At 38.4% G+C, this 25,327-nt stretch overlaps 1 protein-coding gene across 1 annotated transcript; it reads right to left on the bottom strand.

The window, feature by feature from the left end:
* Positions 1-1,393: 1,393 nt before the first annotated feature.
* On the bottom strand, positions 1,394-14,742 carry aif1l (allograft inflammatory factor 1-like). Its single transcript, XM_067484658.1, has 6 exons — positions 14,577-14,742; positions 14,340-14,401; positions 12,015-12,081; positions 7,866-7,907; positions 6,683-6,845; positions 1,394-3,542 (listed from the first exon to the last, which is right to left on the bottom strand). The coding sequence occupies exons 1-6, from the start codon at positions 14,599-14,601 to the stop codon at positions 3,455-3,457; spliced, it is 447 nt and encodes a 148-aa protein (XP_067340759.1). The 5' UTR covers positions 14,602-14,742; the 3' UTR covers positions 1,394-3,454.
* Positions 14,743-25,327: the final 10,585 nt, after the last annotated feature.

Here is a 25,327-nt window from a genome sequence, read left to right as displayed (position 1 = left end):
TTTTATCAAGGTTCTGTGCATAAGGTATCCAGTAGTAGGAGTGGAGCTGATCACTGCCAGTGATTGCAAGTTTTAGGTATTAAATAAATGTGCAGATACCACTACATATCCTGTTGTGCCTTTTTAAACTTTACTAGGTCAAAGGTTAAATTGGGTGTTACAGTTCAAACCCAAACAGGTTAAAAAGATACTTCAGATGTTCTAGCAGCTTATCCAGAAGGAGCACATCTCAATCTTAAATTTTCATAATGTAAAAGATTATGTATGTGACATAACGACACTTTAAGTCTAAAGATGAACTTTAGGGGGTGCTGAAGTGAGCTTGGTATAAGAAGATTGTGCAAGAAAACTTTACGATCTTCTACTCAAAAGAATTCAAGATTTGCTAAGTCCAAAGGAAGGTCCCACTGGCTTTTACCTGCAGAAGCTGCTTTGTTCTAAATATTTTTATATTATGTACATATTTTCTGTTTATATCTCATCAAAGAGACCTAAAATAATTATGGACTGTCTCCGTAGCAGTAGCCATGAGCAGCAGCCCTTTTGTCAAGCAAACTAAACTAAATATGTGTAGAATCACTGGGGTACACCTACATCAATAAACTTTATATATTCATGAAAGGTGTCCCATTACCTTTCCCATTAGGAATCTATTGTATATTAGCAAAATAATAATTACACTTGTGTCTTGACTTTTACTGCCCAGTAGATGGCAATGTCCATACAAATGCCTGATGAGAAGGATGAAGCCCTGTCTGGCCTTCATTGCAGTGTTAATGTTCATTAATTTCACGTTAGCCAGTCATCACTTGATGCAGAATGATACAATGTTTGATTCAGTGGTTCAGCAATATCTAGTAATTAATCAGGAAAAATGACAAGTTGGTCATAAACATTAACAAATATGTACATGCTAACTTCTGAACATATACTGTAGCTGAATCACACTAAGTGTTAGCATACAGAAAAAAACAGACTGAGTAAGAGGCGGCAAAATAGGAAGCTAGAGTAAAACAATATAAAGAGAAGCCCAACTGTGGCAGCATTAAACCGGACGTCTCGCATGAAATTTGAGTTCTGAAAAGCAGGTAAAATTGGACCTAACACGGGCCTGTGTCATCAGCAGCAGCTTTTTATTTTCCCTTTTAGCCCTGACTGTCCACCTGTGGTATATCTTCCACTGTCTCTTCTGAGCATCAGCCCCCGGCAGTGTATTAATGCAGCAGTAATTAAAACAGTAACTTTACTTACAGAGGTTCTTATTACACTCTCACTGGATTTGCCTGTTGTCAAAGTGTTGTTTATAATTCTCAAAAATAATTCCAAATCGTCTGCTCTCCCAATGAAATATTAATGGCCTTAAAATAAATAAAATGAGACACAATCAAGCCCATTTAATTGTTAGAACTAGCAGCTATTTCCTTTGCATGGAAACATTTTATTGCTTATGAGCATATATGCATACAGCTGCATGTATATAACAATAACATTAACATTTAAAAAGAAAAAATATATATATATATACACACACATATACCCTTAACTAGCTGTAACAGCCAATGATAACCCTGTCATTAAGAGAAAAAAACTGGGGAATGATTATGCAAAACATTGCAATTTCCTCTACTACATTGATTTTCTAGCACTGAAAGGCAAAGATGCGTTCTAGAGTCTTTATGTAAAACATTATATTCAGACGCCTGTAGGTTATTGATCAGCCAATTTTTAGGACTGTGGAGCACTATAAAGAGGCCTACAGTAATTATGTTAAGTGTTTTACTCCTAAAAGTAGTAGCTTATCTCATGATATAAACATAATAGTGGAAATGTGCTCTGAACACACACACTGGTTTTTACTAGTTAATTAAAATTATTTAGTCACAACTAAATGCTACTTTATGTCTAACTCCTTATCAACCATGTCAATTTACACCTTAAATTACAATGCTTTAGTTAACCAGACATTACTGCAATGAACAATTCAAAACTTAACAAGCTAGTGTAAGAAGAATTTTAATTCCTTTGGTGTCTGCAAACAATGTGTATCTTACGAACAGGAGAAGATGTAATATACCCAATAGACCGAAAACTAAATATTATTACAGGTTAAAAACACCTGTGTTAAAACTAGTACAAATACCAACTTCACAGTTAAATGGTGAGAGTTAAAGGACATTTTAAACTGGAGAGACAAAGGCCGAGGCACGAAATACATAATTCACAGGACAATGAACCCAGTTAAACAAAGAGATGGCTGTTTGATAAAACAATACGGGGGAGAAAGATGAATCCCCAAGTGAAAGTGAAATTAATAAGCACATAAGAAATGCTGGACAAATTAAGGATCATTTAAGCAGTTAATCGAGCAATAAATGGATTATCTGATGCAGTGACAAAATATATATATATATATATATATATATATATATATATATATATATATATATATATATATATATATATATATATATATATATATATATATATAAAACAAAATAAACTTAAAAAATATCCATTTGTGAGCCTTACTCACTTAACATGTTGTGGAAACAATAACAAACACAACACAATTCATAATTCAACAAACATGGTTAAAATGATCTTAGTAAATGCCAAAGAACATTATTTCAAGGTTTTCTGGAATTAGTAGGTGAAGAAGAGTTCTTGAATTAAACGTGTGTACACTTTGCTTTTTTAATCTGCGTTTAAGCTCTACAGCATCTGCATGTTAAGGCACTTGGAAAGAATATGACTGTATTGTGTGTAGCGTGTTATGTGCATTTGTTCTGCTTGTGTGCCTGTAAATCACACTCCTTTCCAAAAGTAACATGTGCTTAACCTTACAGATCTACAGTGAAACGGAGTCACATTTGCCGTGTCTCACACACTGAAAATAAACCAACACGTCCTTTTGTTCTCACAGCAGATTCCTGTTCAGTAATTCAGCCCAGAGGAAACGGGCTGGGCCTGTAATCTCCGGCACCTGATTTGAAGCAAATCGGTGACCAAGATTAACCTGGCAGGAACCCAAGCAAGAGCACTGAGGAGCGTACAAAAAAAAAAAAAATACGATGAAAAAACTTCTTTTGCTTGTGCTTCTCTACACTCAAACCGTTAAATTGAAGGAATTCCCTTAAAATATAACCATGAAACACTTAGTACAAAATTTAATTTATCAAGCTGATTACACGCACAACTATCAATGCTACATTAAAATTTAGGAAAAAAGGTGAATATTCACAGTCAAACATCATTTAGTGAGTTACGGGCTCAGTCTTCCAAACAGAAACCTTGCACACACAGACACACACACACACCTTATATTCACAATATAACATCCTCAATCACTGGTCCCACACGAATACGACACTCCACATTATGAAAACGGTTCAGTTCCACAAAACCGCTGATGGTCCCTCTGCTCCGCTGGCAGTCCGGAGGTTGACATCTGTATTTAAGGCAGACTAGCAATGTCCCGCTTTGGAGGGGGTCCTTCTGGCTTGCAGGGAGAGCCATTGGCTTTGTCTTCAAAGATCAAGACTCTGTGAAAAGAGAGGGGTCATAAAAAGTCAACAACATTAGTAGTGATTCAAAATCAAAATAGAGAGCAAGCCCTGACAAATATTGATTTTGTATACAGAGATTAAGGATTGATTTTTGCTTTTTTCCCCCAGTATTAATAATTGGAAAACATATTGAAGAGTATCAATATTTACAAATACTTAGAAGATTTTAACCATTAAAATAAAAGGTCTAAAACAGTCTAAACATGTGTCCCTTTGAGTTATTTATTGATTAAAAAAAAACAAAAAAAACCCTCATCTGCTTGTGATGAACGTAAAAATTATGGATTTACAAATATCTGTGATTGTGCTTCATAGTGATGGGTCCAACAATACTGAAGCATCGGTGCATGTTTCAAGCACAAAGAGCGAAACCCCGTATCGATGGGTGTATCGCTTTGAGACAGCTGCTGTGCCGTAAGGAAGTAAAAGAGCCAAACTGTGTTTATCAGGAAGCGCTGAAAGGAGGAGAGGAGACCTTGTTTGGTGCCGTTTTTGTTTAGTCATTATCCACTGATAGTTATGGAACCATCAAGAAAAAAGGACATTTCCTCCAGCCTGCCATCATTTTGATCTTGTAACGGCAAATAAGATAAAATGTTTTCCTTTTCCCATTTCCACTCTTGCTCAGTTTTTATTTGTGTTAATTAAGTTCAAATTCCTTTCTGAAGGACTCTTCGCTTAATTTTTTTCTCTCCACATGAATTAACTTTTAATTTTATTTGCCGGTAAAAGGTCAGCTCTGCTCCACAGGAGCACATCATCAATGCACCTCCGCAAACATTAAAATTGCTTTAATATTTTTTTACGTAAAAACTGACTCATCTATACATTGTGTACGTTTTTTTTCCAAAGCAGGAGAACTGGTCTCAGAGACAAAATCGCCTTGGCCTCAACATGCTACAAAATCTTCTCTTTAATAAAAATTTATAAACCCTGTCTTTCCCCACCCATAAGTACACAAGCACTCCCACTTATTTATCATTAATTACATTAACAAAAATTTCACTTTGATTTCACATTTTTCACTTTTTCTACATTCTGTGTTTGACATACCATTAGGCATAGTCATAGTATTTTGGTTATATTCAAACTAATTGGAATCTATAGACACTTCTGTTTCATTGAGTTAGCACTTTATTATGAGCTGGTTATGTAAACAGGACCGTTCATCCACATGTCTCCACACAATCCATCCACGTTGCCTGCGGTGTTTTTTTAATCCAGCAGATGTCACTATTAAGTGACAAACAAACAGTGTCACTGTGTCAGCAGAGTCAGGGAACTGTGCCATACACTCCGTGAGGCATCATCTACCCATCACTCGCGCTTCAACATAGAAACAGTCCTTGAAAACTAAAGAAGTAGAAGAACAAAGAGAAGAAGTTCAATGCTCCACAGGAAGTTGTTCTGAGACCGATGCAAAACCGAATGCCAAAGCTACAGGGGGTTTTAATATCCAGCCCAATTACACTTTGATTGTTGCCAGGAGAAAACGTATTCTTCTGCTGTTATGTAACACTAGCTAACAGCATCTTATTACCAATTTATAATTTGGCACCTGAATAACTAATTATTGGTTTAAGATGAAAGTTTAGTAAGCAGGTAGAGACTGAGACAAAGGAAGGAAATCAGCTACTGATTTTCACCTCGCGATGTGAAGCAGCTGAGCAGTAAATGAAATGAAAAGAATGAAGGAAAACCACAAAGGGACTGAGGGGAATAGTGGTTTAGTCTGTGCACAGTAGAGTGAAGAATCTGACAGGAGCTATTCAGAGCGAATGCCTGTCTTTAATTTCCTTTTTTGGAAAACTCTGCAAAGCTCCACTAAGCCCATAAGGAGCAATGATCCCACTGACGGCACTCAGCAACTTAAACTCGGTGCGTCTCTCCCAGCAACCTGTCTTCACACTTTCCTCCTCGGCTCCACAAAGGTGGACAAGATCTCTCAGTTCACCACAGACAGTTTGTAACCATTTCTGATTCAACAAGACGATAAGATAAGAACAACAACAAAATTGAGATTGGGAAATAGACAGACATAGAAAAGCATCCTCAAACGTGTAAAACGTAACATCTAATATAAAGGAGAACTACTTAAATCCTGCATATATTCTGGGCCAGAAATCAAATTTAAGCAAATCTGTGACATTGACCATATTAACTAATTTTAAATAAAATATCAAATAACCTTGAGTTTTATCTACTGAAGCAAGATGATGATGTCAAGTGAAATAAGTGATGATATTCAGGTGAATACATTCTTGGCCACTGTTTACCTGTTATGAATATGCCTCTGCCTCAACCTTCCTATAGAACATTCCTTACTAAGTAAAACTAGGATGAGATTTCTGCTTCTCTTCTTATTAAACTTATATCAACTGGATAGTAGGGAGGAAATGAGACATTTTATTTATAAAAAGCAGGCTGTGGGATTATGCTTTACATATTTTAAAAATGGTTGAGGGTAAAGTAGAAAGAGTTATGCTTTTTGTCTGCTTGGTGTTTATATTATGAGATTTGGCTGCTAAAGGGTCCAAACCAGCTTAGATGAGCAGAGCTGACATGCAGCAGCCAAAACACTCTGGCTCATGCAGTCAGATCCAGAGCAAGTCCGCTTTAAAAGGCTTACACTGGCTACACTGAACTATTTCAAAATAACAGGAAATACTAAATCTTAGACACCGTTAAGAAAAAAATAGCCCATCTAAAAGAAATAATTTTTAATATAAAAGATGAATCTTTTTGAAAGGATCTGATCAGATTTGGAGCTTTTTTTCCAGGCATATATGACTGACAGCGGTTAATCAGCCTATAATCAGTTACCTAAGCACATGATCCCAGCTAAGGATATAGATGGGTTGACTAGGGATAGACTACTGAGACAGAGTTTGTCACCATGGCAATCAAGGAGTAATGCAGCATGTGGGTAGTGACATCATCGCCAGACATTTCAAAATCCCTTGCTGATAGATGAAACAATTGGCCGACACAGCACAAGATTTGTATCCCCCATCAGGCATGGTAACACACAATGAACCAGCAGATGGTTTGCACACGAGTCACAACTAAGTCTGCCTGACACACGCACCCCCACACCCACACACGGGTTTACTTACAGTTTGAGCACAGCTGAACGCTTGCCCAGCATCATCTTGACAAAGTCTCTGTAGTTGATAGTGTTGCTGCTGCCACCTGTTACTTCAACAATCATTTTTTTCAGCTCCAAGTGGGTCTTGGGAACACCCAGCTTCTCCATCATCCGCTTCAGTCCCATCAGATCTACAAGAAGGAACATATGACTCAGATCCACGATTCGGTGGAAAATGTTATATCGAGTCTATATTTCTTATCACACTGTAAAAGGAGGCAGCAGGAAATGCAATAGATTATAAATATGTACTTTCATGTTGACAAAGCATTTAAAAAAATACATGAAAGATTGTCTACCTAGCTCTTTCCAATTTCCAGAAGTTTTATGAAACAATGTTTGAACAATGTTTTAAACACATTTTTAGTATCAATCTGTTCGAAAACATATCGTAATGTGGGGAGGTGTTATAGATATTTCTGGGCAGAGTGTTTTGAAGTGTAGTAGAGCAGGAAGAGGGTTTGGGACAGAGTGGATTTATTCAGACTGCCACGTTATTGCTAGATCAACTCTAGTCAGTATATACACACCCAGCAAAACACCACCACCCATCAGGTAGGAGCAGCACTATGAGGCTGCATGCAGGCTAATTGGTGATTTAAGCTGTATGCCAATATTGGCCCATTAACATCCTCCCAATGACGATGCCGACATGCTCATGTTCATCAGTTTCCTGTGTTTTCGTGTTAGCATGCATGGTAAACACTGAAGAAGTAAGAACTGAGGTTGAAAGGACTGACAATATTTTGGATTATTACGATTATAAAGAAAGGGACACTTAAACGTTTGGACCTTAGGATGGTGCTACATGAAACATTAAGGAATCACCAAAGGTTTTTGCCAAAGGTAAATGTTAGGGGGTAGACAGACCCCTCAACCCTACAGTGGTTAGACCTGCTACATCTGTTTTCTGATCGCACCATTAAAGTTTGTCTCCCATCTGCTTAAAAACTACGGGCATTCTCAGTGCTGTACAGCATGATCTCATTTTACATACGGAACCCAAACATGACACATGAGCCAGTTCAAAGACTGTGCTCACATCACTTAGAAAACCCACACTATTAATTACTGCTTCCTCGTGTTGACTCTGCACATGGTTCGGCTGACAGCTGTTATCCAAGTGCAGTTGTGTGCTGCTTATTACTCACCAATCTCTCCTTGGTCATTTAGGTCAAACTCAGCATATTTATCTGCAAAACAAACACACACAAGAGGTTATTACTAACAGTACTAATCTATTCTCAGCTCACACATTGTATCATGTAAAATAATAATTCAACAAACACCAATCCCCAGCAGTCTTCTTGCATTTCAGCAAAGTGGTTACCACACACTGTGCACTGATCTCACTGTCTTACACTCTGCTGACAGCTGACCTGGCAAAAAATAAAGACGCAAACAGCTGATAATGACAGGTGCGGTTTTCTCTGTGTGTGCTCTGCATGTCTGTCAGCAGAAAGCAGGCAAAGGGCAGCTGAGACAGGCAGGCTGACAGACGGGATAGATTAAGAGTGCGAGGGCTAGTTCGAACACAACAGTCAGGAGGGAAAAGAGATATGCTTAAGCTGAAAGTTTTAAAAGCTCACAATACAGTTTCCCCTTCACTCACACAATCTAAATCTGATCTTTTTAGCTTGACAACACACAGACTCAACAATGGTCCATGGAGAACAGCTACTACATCACCACAGTCAAAGGGATCCAACGAATAAATGAAAGATTCAAGAGCAATTTGATGTTTGTTCTAATAACCAGTGGTATAATAGTACTTTGCCAATGTTTTACATCTACTTTATCACTGTAGCTTTTTAGTTACGTTTTAGCAGTATATGCTCATCAAATGTTTATTAGCACAATATAGGTTAAATATACCATTTACAAGTTAAATAGGACTTCTAAAAAGAGTATAAAGAATTATTACTAATGTAAAGTTTTTCCAATTCAATATAGCAACAGTAAATGTATTTATTGACATTGTACTTCCCGGCTCTTTATAATGATTATTACCTATAATATCATCTCGACCTGGATTAGCAGCAGAAAATTAATACATACATGAATTAACCTAAATAAATTTTAGGTTTATGGTATAACTTTTCAGACTGCCAAAATTTGACCATCCTTCTTCCTCTACAAGACCACTTTAGTCACATTACACTTGCTATTTCTGTCCCACAATAGAAGCTCTGTGTGTATTGGGAGGGAAAGAGAGGGAACTGTGTTAACTGTGGGCACCCATGGGGAATGGGACAGGACAATGCCAACCCTGTTCGTAGTCTCTGAGAAGAGAGCCTACGCACACGCACATGCAAACACACACACACACACCCACCCACCCCTCGAGTGGGCCATATGCAGCCTGTTTATCATCTGCAGTCACAGTAAATGTCTTGAGTGAACAAAACTCAAGCCACGAGCTTCTCTTCTCTTTCTGACCTACATTTAGCAATTGATGAGACAAACTGGCAGCACCATCAGGTTGTAAATCAATGTCCATTTTCTGCCTTAATTATGTTATTTTTTTTAAACTTCTGTTTGATGTTCAAAATGAGGTCAGGGATTTAAGTTTTATTCAGTTTCAGCTGTTAGATGCTGTCAACCATCCTGACAGTTCTAATCTGAAGGGGCTGTTCCCATGTAAAATAACCCTGCTGATAAAATTGTTGTGGTAGTTGAATTCCTTTGCCACCAACAGATAAAAAAGAAATGTTCCTTCCTTTTAATAAACCCTGAGCCTAACAGCAAATCTCTTTAGTGTTTCCTATCTGTCTTTAGACAAACAACTTGGGTTGAATGATCATTACTTTTCAAATTGATTGAATTTAATAGGGGGAGGCAATTTTCAAATCACAAAAGCTGCAATTATTATTTTTTAAATTGCTCCACTGCAAAAGAAGTGTTCCTGCCAGTTTCACATGCAGAGATTTGCCCTCTCCCACCTGCAGAGATAATGAGTGAGAGTGGGTGAAGATTAAGACACAAACAAGTTGATAACCGTAGTGAAAATAGCCGCAGCAGAAGCAAGACCAGATGATGAACAAGAGACCACAGTAATGTTCAAGTGAAACAGTAAAGTCACATTTGTCATTTCAATATATTCAGTTGAAAAATAAACTGCATTTCTGTGTGTAGTTCTGACTAACAAACTGTTAAAATGTGCTGCAAGCTGTAGTTCTTAACTACACTTGTTCCAGGGCTAAAATAAACACAAAACCCTTTAGCCATTAAAAAACAGTGGCAACATCACAGAGATTAATGAATTGAGGATTTCAAGTGAAACTAACATTTGAAATAACAAAAGTCCAAAACAAACGTTAAGCTGACTTCAACTTCATGTTTAATTTATTGTGTCCAACTGGTGATTAAAAAATAGAATACAATAGAATAAAAGCTTTAATTGTCATCATTGAGCATTATTCAGATAACATTATGACCACCTGTTCATTTTAATGCAAACCAATACAGTGGCTCTGCCATGAATTCCATCATTACGGGCTTATAATTCTTTAGTTTTGTGGTTGAAACGGTCACAAAAGATGATAATTCTACTATACAATGAAAATATTTTTTCCACATTTAACCCACCCTCCTGGGGGCGGGGGGGTGGGTTGCTATTAAAACTGCTACTGACTGACTTTTTAAAATCAGGTGATCTGCAAACTGCTTTCTTGATTGGTTAGTTTTACTTCAAAGATGACGGAACAAGCACGTTTCCTTAAAACTGATTAACATGACCAAAACAGGTACAGCTGATCGATCCACAAGGAAATATGATTTTAACCAATTTGTGGTGGGCTCACATACGCAAATCAATATTGGGAAACACAGCAGACCATCATATTTATGTTTAACTTGCCTGACTGAAACGCTGCATGAGGTATTCGACTTGCCCGATCATAGAGTTTACTTGCCCAAGCAAGCAGTCAAGCATTAATCTTGAGCATTGATCAAGTTAACTGTAGCGTGAGACTCCAAGTCCATCACCCAAATACTGACGCTGTATCACAGCCTGTGGTGTCTCATAGACATGCGAAAAACAGGATTTGGCCTTGTCTGACTGGTTAGAGCAGGAAGCCTCGATACTTCTCATGAGATAAACTTCACAGCCACCACTTTAAGATAATTTAAATCTAAAACTGAATACCACGGTTTCTATGGCTCAGTTTGTATCTTGTTTATCTTGTTAACAAACCACTACAAATATATAATTAGTACATCCTAAAGGAAACCTAACTTAAGATTTATGATTGCAAGGTTTGCAAGCAGATTAAAGGTGTTGTTTTCAGCCTCGTATTATGATATTGAGAGAATGCAGCATTGATAATGCTCATATTACATTTCATAAAAATGTCATAAATTTTAGTGAAAGCCCTTATTTTTGAGTGAGGTACAGCACATCAACAACATCAAGCTGCAAAAAACCCCATTGTTAAATTCTCCCCCTCAGTGCTGTTTCATAGGAACCGTCAAATTTTACAAAAAAAAAAAAATATATAATAAATTATAAAATAAGCAATAGTTTAATCACATTAGCCAAAATTGATATGATAAAATGAAATCAAAGCTACTGCCTCCATGTAAAAATTATAGCAGAGTATGTTAAGATTTTCTTTTGGTCATGAGTTGCATTGCTGTGATTTGGTTGGTGGCTTAGCTATAGTCTGCTCACTGGGACAGAATGGAAGATTGAGGGAGAAAAAAAGTTCACTTTTCTCCCAGAATCTGGGTGTCAAACCTCCTTTCTGTTTATACATTAGTGTTCCAGCTAACGCAGATAGTAAGTAGGACAGTGGACCATGTTTCTCCTTTCAAGACATACGCCCCTTTTCCCAATAAACAGCCGTGTGTTACTGTCTGGAAAATCTCAGGGAAGAAAAAAAATAAAATAAATAAGCTCTATATGAGAGTTTAATAGCTAGGCAATGGGGAGGAGTTCTTTGGTAAATCATGCTATTTCATTCTTGTAATTAGCTTCTAGCAGCAATGTTTTTTTTTCTATTCCCGTGAGCTTTGAGTTTACCCAGCGAAGTTCTGAATATTGCAACAATAAGCAAAGGAACGCCCCAGCGCATTCCACCAAGGCCACTGAGGACTTGGCCTTACAGACCTCTCAGAAATCACAGCAGTCTGATGTTCCCACAGAGAAAAACAAAATGCTTAGGAAGTTAGGTGCAGACTGCAAACAAATAAGCAAATACCAAGGTTAGGTTGAATGCCAGAAAAGGGAACACACCCTTAAAAAAAGACAACCACGTAACAGCTAACAGAACTTAAGGGGGGAAAAAAAAGACGCTTACTTTTGAGACCTTCCAACTTTTCAGCCAGGTCATCTTCATCCCTGTATTTCTGGTCTTCCATGTACTCCTGAGAAGGAGAGTGGGGGGTGGGGGACAGGGGAAGTCAAGGTGATCAGAAAAACAAGTGTTACAGGACTTAGATGAAACTGAAGCCCCTTTACACACCTCTAAAGCTGAACAATCACCGAGGTACAATGCTGACACACAACATACAAAGAACATAAAGTGACATCTTCTGATTGTTTCCTTCTAAATGTGTCACTAACCTAAACTTGAAACTGCTAATTCACAAGAACATAAGAAGTTCTTGTCACTGTTTTCATTAAGTGGAACACCTCTCAAGGGTGGAAGGGAATGAGCCTGAAGGGAGCTATTCTAATGAAATTATAATCATGCGATCTGCCACGTGGGAGTCAGTTTCAATCCTTATGGAAAGAAGAGAGACAAGCGTGGGGGCAGCTCTCTGTAGTGACCTTGTAATTAAAGGTGATGAAGATAAACACCTCAGCTGCATGTTTATCAGGGTCACCTGACTCAGCTGATTCACCGCTGCAACCTCCACACAGAGGAATGTTTTTTTTCACGGTCAGCGTATCTTGCAAGTACATTTGAACAAGGGCAGTGCCAGTATTACAATACAGTACAGTACACGCAATCTCTGCATCTATAAGGAATCTTTAACCATACAGAAGACAAGCAGAGCATGCGCCAGGTTCTTAGTTTCTGTTTTAAGTATTTTGTGGTTGGAACTGACAATTAATTTATCAAAAATTTAATGGATTATTTTCCAAATTAACTGATGTTTTGTCTGTAAAAACACACAAAAAAAATATCTAAAAATACCCTTTATAATTTTTACTAAGCACAAAGATGTCTTTAGGTGTCTTGTTTTACCAGTTTGCATTTTTATAAAGAAATGACACTAGAGAGTAGCTTTAGTAGTAAAAAGCTGCTGTTTAAAAACATATCTTTAGCATTTACTCTGTTTTGTTTCCTTTATTGGCTTTTCAACATCACAGAAATCCTAAACACTACAAAACTGTTCAGGGTTTCACGGGAAACGTGGTAACCACCACTAAAGGCAAAAGGAGAAAGAACCCAAACTTTAAACTTCAATGTCTCGGCTAACACGTAAGCCAATACTGATACAGCTGCAATGAGCAATTTGCCATCCTGTCATCATCAGCCAATATATTGACTGAATTCTTCTTTTTAATTATCAATTTTTTTCCCCCCTCAATAAATTGATTAGATGTTTCATGTATAAAACATCACTGTTCCACAGAGTCCAAGCTGCTGTCAAACATTTTATAGTTTTGTCCAACAATTCTGTTTAACATCACAGAAGGTTATTTTTTTTTAAAATGTGAAAATCTCTCACTAGAGAAATCTCAAACCACTGATTTGAGGGATTTGTGTTAGTCAGTCAGTCAGTTAGTTAGTTAGTTAGTTAGCCTATCAGCTCTAAAGGATTTATCAGATGAACCATTCATAGTGTTATAAATACCGCTGATCCATAACAATGCTGGGATTTGAGTTTGCATTTCAACACTATCCACTTGCATCTATGTAAATATAACACAATGAAAAGGATATCAGAGTATAGAAACACTGGGTTTCGTTTCACTGCTAGTTATTTTTAGACCTGGTAGCTTAGAAATCAGAGGGATTCTTCCTGTTACCATTGTGAACAAATAAAGGTTATCAAAACACTAGTAAAATATCTGTAAGGGAACCTAAATGCCACCGCTCCCGGCTGCACCCCCACCCCCTCACGACCTGGTTTTGAGAAGCCGATGACAGGCAGCAAGCCAATATAAAAGGAGGGAAACAGAGATTATACAGACATCTAGTTAATCTGTGCTAACTGCTAAAGAGTTATCTGGCGAAACGATGCTGGACAAAGAGCTCATTCAGACACCTGTTTCCCATCGAAACACGTGCGGGGACAGCTGAGCAGCCACAGGGGAGACGGGAGAGACCACGAATCAAACGCACACAAACAGATCCATATGACCGGGAGGTCAAAGGGAAAATACCCCAAGTCCCCCAAGCACGCAGTCACTCAACAAGTGCGACGAGACAGCAACAGAAAAATCAATAAAACCCATCACCAGCGTGCGTGCGTGCGTGTGTGAGGGGGGGCATTTAAGGAATCGCATTATTTGGGGAATTTATTATCCAAACACAGGGACGGTTAAACCTGGCTGCCCCGAGCCATCACTGTGTGCTTCAGAAACAAAGCCAATGCCAAGTCAAGCGAAAACGTGCTAAGGAAATTCAAATACCCAGAGGTGCGAGCGTTAATGAGACAAACACACGTACCTTGTTGATTTCTTCCAATTTTTGCCTTTGCTGCTCCTTTAACAGCCCAAAGGCTTTTCCTCCTGCAAAAGGAAAAAAGTACGTTACATTAACCGCTAGCTATCTTCATATCGACACACACTTAGCCTGTCGGCCTCCTGATGCTCTATTGTAAAGCTTTGACTTTAGCTAGCGACGGACATCAGCAGATGCCCGGGAAATTAGGCAAGACAGTCCGCTAGCGTGTTATTCCCCTACCTTGAACGTTTTGATTCGAAGGCATCCCGGAATTTATCTGTGACTTGCAAATCCAGAAAATAAAAAAATATCACACCCAAAGGGCTAGCGCGACTGTCCGCCGGGGTGATGCACCTATTCTGCTTTAGAGATGGGACTCAGTGTGGGCCCATCGGCACCAGCGTCAAGACGGACGCAATTAGAAAGAGGACATCCGGCCAATACTTTCAAAATAACATAATTGTCACTAACATACCAAATATGTTTAATATTTAATATTGTGTTTTTGAATATAAAATAAAAAAATATGGCTGGTTATTTTGATTAATATAAATAAACGAATAAATAAAATGTCAGAAATAGTGAATATGTGGATTAATTTAAAAAATGATAGAAAACATTTTTCAAAATATTTTGAATGATTTTAGAAAACGTATATTTCGATGCATTACATAAACAAAATTTCTATTCTGTTAAGAAGATTTGTGATTAATTTCCAGCAGCTCGGTAATTGTTTCAAACATTAACGGAAATAAGGATATTATTTCTAGAGTATGTATAGCTTTTCTGAGCTGTAATCTGATTTTGATGTATGTAAAACTACCAGTGTTGCTCTTTAGTTCGTGGTTTAGCATATTTTTCTTTTGGCCAACTTTGTGTTACAAGTATGACATCCATCTCTCAAATCTTGATTAGAGGTCACTTTTAAAACAAGTGATTTTGTTGTTCTTTGGAATGGTATGGTTCAAATAAATCGCATCTAGCACCAGTAACACTTTTTATTTTATTTTTTTGTTTCTTTCACCATGATCTTTCCACTGCCACACATTTTAAATGCTCACTGGAGTCGTCATATAGCCACAAACATACGTTTTGATATATCTGTGCTCTTATTGTGAATGGCCAAGCACCCAAATTCCGGTAACGCTCTGCAAATACACTTTCCTCATCATTAAACGATGCTCTTGGAGTGAGCCACCGACTGGGAAGCTCCTAACTCGCGTTTACCATCGTGTGGTGTAAAATGAAAATGCACATGGGGGTGTGGCACAGACAATCCAGACAAGGAATGTTGGAAAACAGGCAAATTCCTGTTAATGTAAGACACCTCACTCTGCAGAAATATTTTTACAAACCATAATGACAAGACAGCCAGAAAGTTTATCATTCAACACAATGTGACAATGCATATGTATAATATTGAGCCTGAATGGTGCTATTTTATGCCATTACGCGGCAAAATTGAAAACCGGTGATATAGCCAGCTGCATGTATATCATGTTATAAGTTTCAGTTAAATAACTATTTCTTTGCTTATGACTGGTTCTGATCCCCATCACGACCCAATGCTTTGTGCCTCTTAAAATAATGTTTCAATGTGTGGCTGTAGCATAAAAAAAAGAAATCCATAAACTGAAACTGTTATTGTACATTAACACATTTGTATTATCCAACAGCAGTCAATCAATGTGTCTCAAAGTTACGTAAACTTATAGTAAACTTTTCCCAGTCCCCGGTATAAACAATACATAAGGCTCCATCAGTGAAACACAACATATTGCACAATACATTGACATCGAAAACCTTAAACCATTAAGCTCTGTTTAGAGTTGTATATTCATAATTGTGAATAATTTCATCCAAAAAAATGAGGTTGTCTACAGTTTATAAACTATACCATGTTAAAGCTGGTGCAGTATGATACAAATCCCTGCAATAAATCCTTCCTTCATGTAAGAGATTACGTTCAGCTGTGGTTCCAACTGTTTAAGCAACATTGCAACTCTCAAATCTCAGGGTCTGTAGTTTTTGCTGCTGCTTCTTTTTATGCAGCCTGGCTGTGTGGACAAATTAATATAAAGTGTAAAACCAATAGGTAGGTTCAGTACGTGAGGCATTGATAGAAAATGGGCCCCTGCTCATAGACAGGTAAAAGTCCCATACCCACCCCTCCAAAATAAAACCTCCAAACTAAAAGAGAAACAAAATTACAAATGAGGTCCTTGTGTGATTTTTGTTAGTTTAGTTAGTTTTTCTTTATTTTTGGTTGTTGTTTTTGTCTATTGGATAAATGTGTCTTTTGGTACATTTTGTGTTACTGCACTCGGTTCCTATTTGATCATTTTGGGTCTTTTAACTAAGCCCAGTGACTTTCAAACTAAAAGTATTAATACTCGTTTCTCACATAGGCTCTGGGCTAGGGTGCCCCTTTTCTTTAGGCCTCTGTGCCTGTGCCAATTCAGTACTCCATCCATGCAAACAAGACAAAATTCACATTTCTAACAGTGTGTGTTTGACTCACTTAATGAATAAAAAATGATGTAATCAAAGAAAGTCGCACTTTAATGTGTTATGTAATATTTTTCTCCCTTTATTCAAAGGTTTTATAAATATATTAATGACAAATCTATACATAAAGTAACTTTCAGCTTTTTTTAATAATGTAAGTCAATGTCATTAGAACATTTACTTATTAAAAAATAAAAAGCATCAAGATGTATGTGCATGTAATGTGTCGCCCCCCTGTGGTCATTAGGTGACATAACGTCATTACAACAGTACAGTTCATTAGCAGTATCTGGTTTGCAGGGTTAGAAAGGGAAAATCTCATCTACACATATCTACTAAACTGTCCCTGTAGTTAAGCGTTAGTATAAAACTGTGTCATTTATTCTGTTTATTCATTCCTAAATCAACGATCTTTGTGCAGGATGTTTTTAGGTTTATTGGATAACATTTGTTTCCTAATGGGATTCAAGTGTGAATGGTGTCACATTCATTGTCTAATAATCTAGGCATTGTGAAAGTCATTTAGAGTGTAACTGTCAGCTATTCTTCCCTAATAGCCTGTTTCAGATAAGCATGACTTGTTGCTGTTCATTCACAGTTTTATGGGGAAAGAAACATTTTTCTCCCCTAATTAATTAGATTAGTAATTTATGTGCAGTACGATAATCCAGGAGTAATATCACACCCACAAACACCAGAGCACCATTAAACCTAGAGGAAAACACAATTCTGCGAATCAAAACGCAGAAAAACAAAGGAACAACATTTATCAGGAATCAGTACATTTCTCAATTTATGTCTTAGGTCAAAATAAGAAAGGGGAAAAAAACAGGTAAATACAGTGCAATCAAAAGTCACGTTTGTTTGTGATAATGAAGACATTTTGATTCACACAATGCTACATTTCATACTCAGAAAACAAGCACAAAGCTGTGTTTGTTGTCACTGAGGCTGTACAGCCAAACCTGAAATTTACATAAGTGACAAAACATGTTTTGAGTGTTTTATGTGCGTGTATTTGAAAGTCAGTTTATTCAGTTTGTCACAGTGCCTTGAGTTTTATTACAGGAGACAGTTCTCCACATTCTGATTTACATGAAAAGGTCTACTGGTCTCCTTTTATATCAGCCAGACGGCACCAATGAGACTCTACTCTCAGAGCTTACATTTACTGTTTTTTTTTCTTCTTCCATTCATTAATTTAGTGCTAGATAATCGGGCTGCTTGGTTTTTAAATAAATTATGACCTTGGCAACACCACAGTCTGCTATTAACTCCAACAGACTGCAAAAAACTTTCAAATTATACATAATATGTTCCCCTCCCAGTGATTTCTGGCTGCCTCATATTGTTGATATTCACAGATGGGCGGCCTACAGATCTTTTCTCTTTGTTTTGTAGTACAAGTTGTTGACAGATGGAATTGTAGAGCATCTATCTGTGATAGGGTGCTTACTGAAAGAGGAAACTGAATCTCAACTAGGCCGCGGGATCAGAACGATTTACCTGAGCTGGTCTTTGACAGGGTTGAGGTCTAGATATTTGTCCAAGTTACAACGGTTAGTGTGCGATTATATAAAATATGACCTCGTTAATGCAAGACAATTTGGAACAAATAGAAATTAAACAGGAATGAAACTTTGAAGTTCATGTTATTGCTTTTTGTCGGTTGTTAGGAGATGTCTCAGCGACAAAAAAGGTTTGTCATTTGTGAAGTGTGTCTGAAAACATAGGGAGGAAATAATACAAGATGTTAGAGTAGCAACGCTAACAAACTCTTGAAGTAAAGGATTGTTTTTTGAATTATGCGGTGATAATTATCAATATTGACTGATATAAAAAAAAAAAGGTTGAGCTACATTTGTTGCATATTATCCAGCCCTAAACCAATGGGGAAATTATAGATATAAGCTGCTACATTCAAGGCACTACCACTTCAAACCACAACAGAGAACATCTGCTGGTTCAAAGTGTCAAAGGTAACTGAGGGTCAGGGTCACGGTGAACGGAAAACAGTCCAGCGAGGAGACAGAGTGCTGTGTCCAGCAGTGTGAGGATAAAAAGGAAATATCTGCAATTTGAAGTCATACACGGTAACAACAATTAGAACTGATGATCTGACAGCATGGGTGTTAGATGGGGGGCAGGCAGCAGGTACGATGGTGGAGATGAGTTGCTGTGCACCTGCTCAGAAAGCAATGTTAATGTGAAAAAAGGAGGTTGTAAGTGAAATAGATCAAAGGTTAAAAGGGTAATTGCATCCCTGAAGGCTGTGAAACGTAGGAGACACAGTGCTGGGTGGGCAGAGGAGAGGGATGAATGGCGGCGCGGAAATGAGGTGAGAAAAAGGTTTCGTCAGGTTTGAAAAAGTGAGAGGAAAGGATACGATGGAGAAGATGCGAAGTGGATGGAAAGGGATGGGGGAGTGTGTGAGTTGTATGAGGTGAGACAACTGAGGGTCAGCAGTGAGAGGAACGAGGACACGACAGGCTGTACAGCCTGAGAAGAAGTTCAGATAGCAGCAAATCCTGAAAACAAAGAAGGAGACTGTGAATTTGTTGCTAATTTGGCAATTGTCTTGATTAGAGCATTCATAAACAAATAATGGCAACCATGCGCATCGAATCTCAGCGACCCACTGGCTGAAGGAAACAATCAGCAGCGAAGCCAGTGCTGTTTTTCAAATGTATTATCTTTATTTGGTATTGACAGCCAAACACACCATGTGGGGGCAGCATTGATTCACACTGCTGTTGCCTCTGTAACAGAGGGACCATTTATTTTTTATTAGATACAATATGTTATCACAAAGACAGACGGTAAATGAAGTCAGTCACAAAAAAATGTAGCAAATGTTAAAGGATCCCAACAGAACAGTTGGTAAAAAAAAAAGAAAGGAGAACACAGAAGAATGCAAACTATGGAATGAGAAATAGGGAATACAATATTGACACTTATTTAGACATGGAATATAATCCCCTTATCTATCACAGGCGTCTGCAGGTGGAGCTATCTGTGCCTGATGCTTGTTGCTAAACACCAGGGAGGTAAATGTTCAGATGAAGGTAGGGAAACACCAAACCGTAGCCAATCATAAGGAGTAAAGGGTGAAACAATTCAGCAGCCGTCAGTCAGTAGTTTTCTAAGCACATATACTTAGTACAGTAAGAGACTTAGTTCACAAAGTTTCATGCTGAGCTTACAAAGATAAAACTCAATTCTTTCATAAATCCCAACTTAAAAATCCACAAGAAGTTCACCACAATGTGAAAAAGCTGAACAGGACAAAAAACAAAAAACAAAAAACCTTGTAGATAATTGTCTCACCCCACTGAGCCTGTGTATGAAAAAGATTCATTTCAAATTAACTTGCAGGGCCTCTGTGATAATGTGGACTCATCCATGCTTCACAGCTCAAATGCTGAAGTGCTGCGACTGCTGAAGTAAGATGAGGAAACGTGCTAAGAAACATCTGTTGATCTTTACATCTCGTCCCGTTCCTCAGCAGATATGCAGTAGCATAGACGGAAAGTATATCATCACTTTACCTTAATACTTTGCTTCGAATCACGTTATACGAGGATTAGCATCATGATGTTTGTGCAATCGGTAAATTATGTAGGTAATTAAAAGTAGGACAAGTTTCTTTATTGTATTGCAATTACTTATCAGTGACGAATTCGCTGCTTCAAAGTGATTTCAGGTGTTAGTGATATTAACTTAATCTCTGTTTGGACTGTGTCATCATCTTCCATGGTAAAAGCATGAAATAATGACAAATGAGCACACGTCAATCCATCCATCTATTTTCGCAGTGTTTGTCAAAGTAAAGGTCACAACAGGAGCAGCTCTGAAAACCCCATTATGCCAGCTACTAAACACTAATTGTTTATTCTGGTTCAGCATCATTTATTATGTCTTCATCTGAGCCTCAGAGAACTCATTTTTCTGCCTGTTTGACAGGAATTCCCACATGGGACATGTCTGTGTGGGTGTTCTACCCACAATGGAAACATCATCCAAATGTTGGATAAATACAGGACAACTGTTCAGCTTTTCAGACGCAGGCATGAACAAATCCACAAACGGCGTGACGAGCGTGGAGAAGCAGCAGCCCGGACCCCGGCTGAAGCCTCCCCCTTTATCAAGCAGAGTGTAATCAGCCATCGTCTGGAAGAAACTTGTCTCGTATGCTTGTGTGTGCGTTGTGTTGGTGGCAGCCCAAAGCGTGTGACGTTTGGTCCGTGTCAGACTTAAGACTGAGCTGTTAATTGAGGTTTTTAGCTGGTAGCCTGAGCTCTCTGTGCAACACAAAAATCTGTATTACTGCAGCCGATGCCCTTAACTAAGGTCAGTCCTGTGATCCTTCTTACCTCCGCTGGTGAATGAACCACCTTTTTGCAACCTTTATCTTGGTGGACCACGTGTGTGTGTCAGCAATCCTGCGAGCAATGTTTCCAGGAACATGATCTCCTGTTAGGGACACCTGAGGCAAACTGCCATCAGATGAGGAGCCAGTACAGAGAACAGTGTCCACTATAAACACACCTGAGCCTGGTTTTGGAGCCAGGTTGGGGAATGGTGCCTTTACCGAGGCCTTACCCCTGTAGCTTGAACTGACTAGCTTCAGTCCTTCAGTGAGTCGCGGATGTTTGTCCAGTGTGTAACCCAGACGTTTGTGTACATTCTTTGGTCATATTACCCAGCAGTGGGCTGGCAGTGTCCTAACATTAGTAATGTAGCAACATTACATTGTTTGCACTCATACGTCTTGACAAGTACATAAAATGGCAATTCGTGGCAACTGTCACAGCACAGCCCACGTACTATATATTGCAGTTTTTGCATACGTGTTATATCTGTGTGCATGTGAGCACTCGGTGGGCACAGTCCCACCCACTGTCTCTGAATCTATTGATTCAAGGTGGAAACTTTTGGTTCCACTTAAGTTTTGAAGCCTGTTCCCCTGTTGTACAAATATGTAAATAATAAAACAAGTGGGAAGCAATTAAAGTTGCCATAAATTAATGACAAATGAATGTCAAACGGACCCTTGAGAGGCCTGACACACAAGTACACAAGGTTTCCCAAACATCCGCCACCTGTTTTTTTTGTAAACCTCACTCAGAATCAAAAGAGTTTGAAGGGTGGTGATTTTTTTTTTTTTTTTTAGCATTTTCAAACCCAAAAAGACAAAAACAAATATGTTCGTCTGGTCTAAGATGTAAACCTGTTAGCACGTCCAACTAACCAGCTGCTACAAAAATCAAAAAAAGAGGAAAAAAAAAGACTCACAAAATAATTAGCAGGGTTCCAGGTTACATCAAAAGTTGCTTTTCCACAGTGGGTGGGTCCTTGAAGACATCAGAGCTTAGTATGAGTGGTGGATAAAGGACTTCAGTAACACAGCCAACATCATGGGGCTGGGATTATGGCAAAGGATGTTTGTTAAAGGCTGCCAAGAAGCTGAAATACTAAATGAACCAATCAAAATCTTTCTCTCTTTTTTTTTTAAATGCCATCATTATGTGAACATATGGACTGAGCCACATGACATCATTTAATAAGGCTCAGATTCAAGCCTGGAGTTTTGTTTATCTTAGTACAAATGTAACCATGATTTCAAATGGGATTCTTACGGAACACAGAAGTTCTTGTTTCACTCAGGCGTCTTTGCTTTCTGCTAACATGTATTAACATGGATCACCATCTCATGAGGATGTGGACTTGTTGCTCGGGACATTCTGGCTTTAGCACCATTGATTTGGCGTGAAATTATCCATGTAGCTCTTAAGGCCTCTGAGATTTACATTTAAAAATGGGGCCAGCTGAAACCATCTAACAACGATTAGCCAGAGTTCTTCAGTGTTTCCAATTTAATTCACCAGCAACAGGCTTTGTTTCAGCTTTCAAAGTCCATAGCCATGGTCATATGTCCACCTTTGCCTGAATGAAAGAATAAATAGTTTAAGAAATGAACAACAATCTGCCCTTGATAACACTGCAAACTGCATATGAGTGAAACGGCTGTAGCAACAGTATCTAAAGATATTGTGCTTCTTTCCAGACAAACACTTGTCTCCAATATCACAACATTATCTGATTGAAATATTCGAAATGTTACAAAGGCTTTCACTTTAAATCTTCCCAGAGATACAGTGTGCAGAAATGACTCACGTGTTGTCCGGGTAGGATGAATCGTGATTGGGCAGGAGACAGGTTTCACAAAGCATTGCTATCTGTGGAAAAGGACATGTGCTGGGCAAAAGTGCAGACAGCTGCAGACTCTTGTGTCTTTCTTCGTGAGTGGAACAATCTCTTTCTAGTCTACTGCCCTCCCACCCATACCACTCTGGAAAGCTGGGCACGGTGGGTTGTGTCAGCATCCGGGTGTCAGCACTATACCTTCACTGTGTGAAGGTTGAGAGCATGTAGAGATTAGTGGGAAGTGGTGTTTGAAGTGGGTATTACCCTTTTTACTCGGCTCATGTGTATCTTTTCTTTATTTGTCTGGCGTGTCCAGGCAGCTCGAGAGCACGTCAGGGCACAGCAGAGTCAGAGAGAGCGAGGCCAAATCATTCTGGCGACTTATTTCAACATTTGTTGGTGTTTTGTAGGATAAGCAGAAGGGGGGATTAATTATAGAGGACGTGAAATACAATAAAAACCTCTTTCTCTAGTGCTTGTGCAGGTGCGCATTTTGCTTTTTTTTAATTATTCAGACATTAAATGTATTTGCTTGCTTTTATCTGGCATTGAATATTATAATTTGAAACCGGCTTGGACCTAGGGCTGCTACTTGGAGCGGAAACAAGCTGTAAGCACAACACTGACATATCCTCACCTTTTAAGTTGGTACGTGGGAATTTCTTTCGTCTGGTAAATGCTCCACTGTGTTTACCAGCTTGTCACTAACTGTATGTGTCTGTGGTTTTGTGTTCAGAAGGTGGTGTACACACAGTTTTTAGATTTCTTTTTTTTTTTTATTGCTGGAAACAGATGTCTGCTGCAGCTGAAAACAGTAATGAGGGCTAATGACAGCTGTGGGGGGGAAATAAAGCCATGACGTTGCTGGTTGCAAAACTCAGATTGCTACAAAAGGCTAAAAAGCTTTGTGGAGATGAGGATGACGGCAGAGTTAGGGGGTAGTAGGTGATATCTGCAGGTTCATCACCTTCTTCATATTACATAACCAACTGATCTATTGCTAATATAAAAATATTGATTATCGCAGCTTTAACTTTAATCAAGGTACCAGTGTCATTTAAAAGCTTTAATGAAAAATCTTGACTTGTCCATTTGTCAGAATAACAAAAGAGTATTTGTTATTAGAAAGTTGAATGATTAAACTTCATTGCAGCTTCTAAATGATAATAAAAAAGCGGGTGATTTACTGAATGCTAAGTGTCCCATGTCTTCCAGCAGTGGGCTGCATTTACAGAATGAAATAAAAACGACAGGTCTTCAATCAGAATGAAGCACCTGGAAAAAAAAAAAAAGAAAGAAACATCTTTTAGCTGTATAAAACACATAAAGAACCAGTTGGGCTTCTGTCTTGTGAAGTCTCAGATGTTCACAGCTCAGAACTGGCTGTTTTTCACAAAGTGGACTTGTTGAGACTATACAGGTCCCCCTGACAGCAATAGTCCAGCTAATAAATGCCCGATAATGTAAACTGCACTCACCTCTCCGGCAGAGAAACAGCCTCAGTTTTCCTTGTGTTTTATTCGTCTTTGAACCACAATTCATAAGGCTACTATTGTTTGTGACCTGATTCATTATCATTTTGTCCAGTTTTGCCCATTTGCAAGTCGTACAGCAAAAATTCCAGTCACGGCCAAGCCTGCTCTACAGCGCTGACTCATGTTCTCTCCTCGGGGGGTCTAATGACTTACTAATTTCTGGGGTTTGTGATAATTGTGCAATTTTATTGCGTCTGACCTCTCTTGCCACTTTCTGACACGATGGCAATATACTTTTTTCACGCAGCCCCACAAGCGCTGCCATGGTTTGATCCTTATTTATAAGGCAGATATATTTCTCTTAGCGCTTATCATTTGTCATTGTCCACACCCTGTGGGGCAGCACGTGGCCTCTACTTAGGACATAGTTACGTTTTATATGCTCCTGCTGGGTTTAATTCTCCAGAAATGTCACATTTTTCATGATTGTTTTTTGCAGAAAGACAAATCATTTCAGGATATTCGATTACTAACTTGTAAAACAAGAAGCTCTACACAAATTTATGGAATATTTCTGTACACAAACATGCAATGTTCCTGGATTAGAGACCTGTAATTTGTCCAAACACAAATATGTCTTCTGCAGGCACATCAAACTCCCGCGTTCTTGATTGATGAGGGAGCACCTCCATCATACATGCATCTGTTCACAGGAAGTCCAGCAGTTCCCCGGCCCCACCAGGTCCACGAAATCTCTTAACCAACCAGTCTTACGTGCAAAAGTGTTTTACTAACAAAAAC

The sequence above is a fragment of the Channa argus genome, chromosome 18 (assembly GCF_033026475.1).
Source record: "Channa argus isolate prfri chromosome 18, Channa argus male v1.0, whole genome shotgun sequence".
Classification (NCBI taxonomy): Eukaryota; Metazoa; Chordata; class Actinopteri; order Anabantiformes; family Channidae; genus Channa; species Channa argus.
The sequence above is the reverse complement of the archived record's forward strand: the minus strand, read 5'-3'. Positions and strand labels throughout refer to the sequence as shown.